This window comes from Apaloderma vittatum, unplaced genomic scaffold (genome assembly GCF_000703405.1).
Source record: "Apaloderma vittatum isolate BGI_N311 unplaced genomic scaffold, ASM70340v1 scaffold3880, whole genome shotgun sequence".
NCBI classification, from domain to species: domain Eukaryota; kingdom Metazoa; phylum Chordata; class Aves; order Trogoniformes; family Trogonidae; genus Apaloderma; species Apaloderma vittatum.
This window is the reverse complement of record NW_009692713.1, coordinates 78,473-85,038: the sequence shown is the minus strand read 5'-3', so window position 1 is coordinate 85,038 and position 6,566 is coordinate 78,473. Positions and strand designations below refer to the sequence as shown.

Below are 6,566 nucleotides of genomic sequence, written 5' to 3'. Positions count from 1 at the left end.
GGAGTTAATGAAACATACGATGTGTGTTGTTAAGGGGGAACATGGAATAGGCGAATCAGGAAGTCTGTACCTCCTGAGTACCTCAGCCGGTTGGGAGAGGGAGAGGGTTTCATGCAGCTGGGAAATTAGGATAAAAGGAGGCTGCGTCCACTGGCAATTTGAGAGACCTCACTGGGACTTGGCAACCCTGGTGAACTCTCCCTTTATTCAAAGAAAGTTAAGACTCCTTTGTCTTCTTTTGAACACGGACCTCTGGCAACGTGATTTTCCGTACAGGAAGGAGAGATACAGAGCTGAGCAAAGACAGGCAGCTCTGTGTGAACGTGACCATACTGCTTCAGCAACAAAGCAATTCCCAAACTGTAGTGAAGCTTTAGCAGGACACGAAATTGTGGCTTAATTATTTTGTCTGACCAGAGCTGACTCTGCACACCTTGGAGATGTGTGCACCACACCCCGAGCTGAGGAGGCCGTGGAGCCAGCTCCGTGTGGCACCGCTTGCGTTGGAGAAGGCACGTTGCTTCGCTTCGGCCACGCGTGTGGTCTGGTGACTGAAATCCAGCCTAAGGCTTCAGCTTCCTCACTGCTCTCTCAGCTCCAAACACAGGCAGAGCAGCACTTCTGCTGACTAGCCCAGGGCAGGTGCTGTTGGTAGCCAACACACCCGGCAGCTTGTGTGATGAATACTCCTCCTTGACGGTTGGCTAAAATGAGAGTAGATGTAAAATGTTTCTCAACTGCCACATGTAAGCAGATGCATTTTAAAGCAGGAAACTATTGTCCAGGTGGTAACTCCACCATGTGAACCTACAAATAACAACAACAAAAAGGATTGAGTGTGTTAAAAATTTCATCTTGTTATTAAAATTAACTTGCTGAACACTGTTTTCAGAAGGCTGACTGGGTGGTTACTCTCTGATTTAAGTTCTTCATGTTATCACAGGTGTCTTATTTTGCAGCTTTGCTCAAATTCTTTAAGAGGGAGTTGTTTTTCTGTTCTCATACCCGTTTGCATGATATATGCTATGTTGTGCTGGAGGTAATTCAGAGACAAAGTCTATCCATTATTCTAGATAAATGCATGTGTACATGTGTGAAGATAATTAATGTATTATATATAAGCAATAAGCAAAGTATGGTATGTATCACACTTTAAAAATGTGGTTGCAGGAGAGATAAATGACATCAGTTAAACACACGTGTTATCTTTTGTGTCTAGAAATAGGTACCGCAGTGTTCAACCCAGTGGAATGTGGTATGACATATGTGTATATACTGTGATGTTAAAGAAAGAACTGCTGTGGTACAGCTCAAGGAAAAACTTCAGAACTTCTTTAGGTCTTTTCCATAGCATGGATACCTTAATCTAAAAAGAAAAAAAAAATATTTACAAGACAATCTTTCACAGAAAATACAGAAAAGATTATTAATTTTTTTTTTTTAGTATTTGGCTCTGTGCTATAGTTTGAGGGAAGGACCAGTGGCAAACTGTGAAAAGTGGAGCCTGTAAACAAGTGACCTACATTGCTTAGTGAAGAGTCTCGTAGGATGACAAAGGGAGGTCTTCTTTTGTTAACGCTGTGGTTACCTGTGTGCGGGAGTCTAGTGGTTGGGGCTGGGACGCGTGCCTCTGTGCTGGCCGGCAGCTGCTTGGAGTCAGGCTGTCTGGCTGGTGGGCAGCTCGTTCCATTGCTGGTGGCTCAGAGCAGCTGACTCAAGCTAAACAAACTCATGTTCTGTGTCTTCTAATGGGTTTTACCTGCCTGGAAGCTGTCCCTAGATGTTTCCAGTTGTTTTGCTCTGTGTGTTCCTCATAAAAAATGCTTAATTAGATCAAGCGCATTGAATTTGAATCTTTTCTGCTGCCTTTTGCAGTAGGTCTCAAATCTTGATATGTCAGGAGAAGGCCTTGAATTCTTCTAGTCCTGCTTTGCAACTAATGCTTTTCTTTGCCCTTAATGTTGTCTCTGTCCTTCTTTTCTTAATTTTTTTTTTTCTGTATTTTCTACCTGTATTTCAGACTTGCCCTGCACAGGTTTGCAGTAGCAAATAAAGAAGGCAGTTGAAGCGTTATTTCTTCAGTGCAGGGCTCTTCGAGGATCCCTTGATATGTCTGAACTGATGCTACTTAGCATGTGCGTATGTGGACAGCTGCTTATTTAGTTCCTGCTTTTTGGCAGGAAAGAGAGGGCATACTCCAGCATGTAAACTATGTGCATTTGTTTGAATTCAAATTTCATTGTGTTAAAATCTTCCTGATACAGCTATCAGCAAGCATTTGTAGTTAGTGTTACTTTTTTTGCAGTGCGGCAGAAGTTGGGCTAAATGTTGGCCTAAATGTTGGGCTAAAGCTTCCTGTGTCCTACTTACATTAAAAAATTTGCATGGCCTCTTCTCTTGGCCTTCCTCCAGATGTGTACAGTTTAGGAAATTGTTTAAACTTATAAGTATCCCAGCACAGAGCTATTTTTTGTTACTTGTCAACATGAAGTAGCAGAAGCAAATCCATGTGTTAGCAACGCTAGAGTTGCCATTTCTTGACTTTTGATTACTTTGCTGTGTAAAAGTTATTGCTATGGACATTGCGCAAAATATGCTTGAGATAAATCATGTATGTTACAGTACACAAGGCTTAATGGATTGCTTTTCCATTGCTCATTTTAAAATTAAAACCACCAGCTTCCTGTTTTTCTTGTCCTGAAGTCCTGTCTATCTGAGCTCTTAAAATTTCTAAAATAGCCTGTCAAAAATGGAATACAGTAAAGTGACTGAGAAGTGACTTCTGCTTAACCTTTGATTTTATAAACAATTGGTGAAGCCCTAAATAGATGAAAAGAGTCTATTTTTAGGCCCTAATTTAGAAAATTGATATTTCTGCATTTGCTTTGTCATAGCTGGTAGTAGTTGCTAAATTGTGAAAACTTTCAGCTATTACAAATGCTGAGAGGATTTCTGAGTGTTCTGCCATAATGCATTAAGAAGCTCCGTGCACTGTACATTTCAATTTATAATAAGGGAGTCTAGCTGATAGCACAGACACAGAAATATTTCAAGTCTAGACTACCGTCTTAAAAACCAAAGGCAATTGGCTTTTTGGTGGAATAAGTTGGAAAATAACTGATAAGGACATTTGAAGTACAGCAGACTTCAAAAATTCACCAGTTCTCGAAGCTGCGGTGAGTTGGGAGGTTTCAGCTGCTGCTCGCCTGCCCTGTTGTGGTGAAAAGGGAACTCAGGTTTGAAATGGCCCATCAGTGTAGCAAGGTTTGAGTGGACTCTGCCAAAGGTCACGTGTAGACTCTTGTTAAGTGGGGAAGATGAGTTTTTTCCACACTGTGTGTGTAGAAACAGAAGAGCAAAGTTCTCTGTCTTCAGAAAATGCTAACTTTGCCAGTGGCAAAGGTAATGGATGAAAAGTTTAGTATAATGCATGTTTTCTTTGGTGCCTTTGGGCAATAAAAATAGCTTGCTGAAGATTTTAAAGTGGAACTGCATACTGTAGTAAGTGGAAGAAATTATGATGTAGCTGATACTTTTAAGACCCCTTTAAAATCCCAATGTACCTTCCAAATCACTGTGTTTATGAAGTCATTTTCTTACTGCTGCTTGTGAGGTAGAATCATAGAGTGATTAAAGTTGGCAGAGACCTTTAAGATCATCAAGTCTGTCAACCCAACATCACCATGACCACTAAACCATGTCCCAAAGTGTCACATCTACACGATTTCTGAACACTTCCAGGGATGGTGACTTCAGCACTTCCCTGGGCAGCCCGTTCCAATGCTTCACCACTCTTTCAGTGAAGAATTTTTTCCTAAATATCCATTCTAAACCCCCTCTGGTTCACTTGAACCCATTTCCTCTTGTGCTGTTTTGGTTTCATTTACTGACGTCATGTGTTGTTAGCCCTGAAAAAAAACGGACGAGTATTACCTCAAACTGGACTTGGGGACTTGAAAAATTATGTAATTACATTCAGTTTATCCCTCTAACATAATGCTAACTTTATTTTTCAGAGCCATGGTGTCATGGAAAGGGATATACTTTGTACTTGCACTATTCTTGGGAAGTTTTTTTGGAAGTATATTCATGCTTGGTCCTTTTCTACCTTTGATGTTTATCTCACCGGCCTGGTATCGCTGGATCACCGACTGCATTGTGGCCACTTGGTTCACTCTCCCAGTGGTAAGTTGCAGTTTGAGCTATGTTCTGGGCAACTGTTTATAACCCCGTGGTTTAGTTTGCTGACTAATACTTTTGATTTTATTTGATTGTTTTCATGTCTTTTATGCTTTTGTCAAAATAGGCCTTAACACTTTTTGTATCAGTGGAGACTTAGTGTTGCAAGTTTTGTGCCTTCCTACAGTCCCCCTCTTGCTCTGCAGCTTAATTTCTATGTAAGCTAATGACATGTCTTAATTGTACTCTTGAAAAGGCCTTTTTGTGACATCTCCACACAGTGTCAGTTAGATGCTGATCAGAGAAGAGTAGGTGAAGCACTAGTAGGCAGGAGGATTTTTTTAAATTACAAACTTCCTGAATGAGTAGTCTTATAAACTCTTCCTTTTGACTGTGCTCCAACTATCTAATTAGGAAAATTATTCACTGTCTGGTACATGGTTGCTGACCTTCACTGTTCTCTTATTTAATCCTCTTAGAATTTAGTCCTTGTAGTTGAATTGGAGATAAATGATTTCAGGTGAAAAGAACTTCCCCTAGAAATGAAGTCTTCCTCACTTATACTGCATCAACTTTATAGCTATAGGAGTCTGGAAATCAGTAACAAAGCTCTCCCCTGCATTGTTCCTGAGGAAAGGCAGTATGAATGGGATCTGTCTCTTCATCTATTCCCTAAAAACCAAAATACTTTGTTCCTCCAGGCCCTTAAAGATTTGTTTAACCTTTCCTGAAGTAAAATGCTATAATGGTGTGCAGAAATACGTATCTTGTGGCATAAAGGAAGATTTATCTTTATTGCCTATCAGATAGTTTCTGCTCTCTCTGTGTGTTTTAAAGGGGTGTGAGCTTGTTTATGTTCTAAAACTCTTCTCCTTTTCGTCAGTTACTAAATGCAATGAAATTAGGAGAGAAGAAATAATTACCAGTAGAAGGAATGTGCTATTTCTCATAATGATGAAATTTAGCTAAGTACTGATACTGTCACAAAATTGACCTTTTCTCTCTCTGCCTACCAGTTTTTCTAAAATACTGGTCTTTCATTTGATTAACTGCCGGGCTTTCTAATTCTGGAATATTGCAGTTAGTTTGGGCTAACTTTTGCAGGCTAGTCGTTTGTTTTCAGCCCACGCTGGACCTAAACCAAAATCATTTGAATTGAATTTGTGAAAAGGATTCTGTTTTGTAAGCATCTTGGGGATTTAAGTTCAGGAAAGGGGGTCTCAAAAAGATTTTGCACCCAACTTTTGGAGGCTCAGACCTTGCCTGCGTTAGTTTTCTGTCCTTGCACTTACTCCACTTTTAGCAGGAAAAGCAGGTACTTGAGTTTGCGTCTCCAAACAGTAAACTGGTGGTGGACCAGTTGGACTCCAACAGGGAAGCTCTGACCCTCACCTCTGGGCTGTAAGAAACTTCCTCCTTCCTCACTCCCCTGCCGGGTATTATTTCCTTCTTAGCAGAGTCAGCAGGGTGGGGCAGTGAGGTGGGTCCTAATTGTTTCAGTTAGTTTGGCTTATACTAGCATTACAGCATATAGGATGGGGCATCTGTTCGTTATTATGTCTAACTAGATGTTAAATATGTAATAGGATTTTTATTAAATTATCAAAAAAGCCTGATTCTCTCTTTTCTGAAAGAAGATAACTACTACATTGAGTTACACGAGCAGGTCTGCTTTTGCAGTGGGCCATAGTTACTCTCGATAGCAACACCTTTGCCAGAATTCGAGAGCTGTGTAATAGTATTAATATTTGGCACACACGAAGCTTTTCATTCTGAGATCTCAAGCCATTTACAATTGTGAGAACTTCATTCCAGTTTTACAGGTGACTTAAAGTGATAAATTTGTGGTTTTTGAGGTTCTGTGGCACAGAGATGGCAGAAATACAAGCAGAACAGAAAGTTGTTTTATTTCCTAGGGCTCTTCTTAAATCCCCAGAATTGCTCTTTTTTTTCTCTATTTTTCTGGAGGAAGAATGGGAAAGAGAAGGTAAGGAAGTGAAGTGCTTCCACTTCTTTATGTTAAGACCAAATGTTTATTGCTGTAGATGTCCTGTTGTGTTTTGGTGGTTTATTTTTCTGTGCTAACTGGGAATGGACAGTGTCCTGCCAGTGGCCCTGACCTTAGGGCCTCTACATTATTTCTGCTGCCTGCTTCTGCTTTTTGGAATTTTGTACCTTTCTACTGTGTTTCTACAAGGCATTAAAAGGTTGCAAGGCACTAGAATTCAATCGTATGTGTTTTTAAATTATTTGCCTGGTCTTCTGCTACAACCAACTAGCACACTTCCATACACTTCCCTGCATGATTTGAGAATGGTCAGGGGACAGAAACCATTTTCAGGAGGCGGTTTGGATGTGGTATGAACATGGCCAGAGTGTGTAGTTGG

General features: G+C 40.4%; 1 protein-coding gene across 1 annotated transcript in view; it reads left to right on the top strand.

Moving 5' to 3' along the window:
* Positions 1–4,020: 4,020 nt before the first annotated feature.
* The window catches only part of LCLAT1 (lysocardiolipin acyltransferase 1), a gene marked incomplete at its 3' end in the record, with an annotated part of 74,806 nt that continues 72,260 nt past the window's right edge, over positions 4,021–6,566 (top strand). Inside the window, exon 1 of the mRNA XM_009864555.1 lies at positions 4,021–4,185. Within this exon, the coding sequence (XP_009862857.1) occupies positions 4,021–4,185 (165 nt within the window). The remainder of the gene's footprint in view (positions 4,186–6,566) is intronic.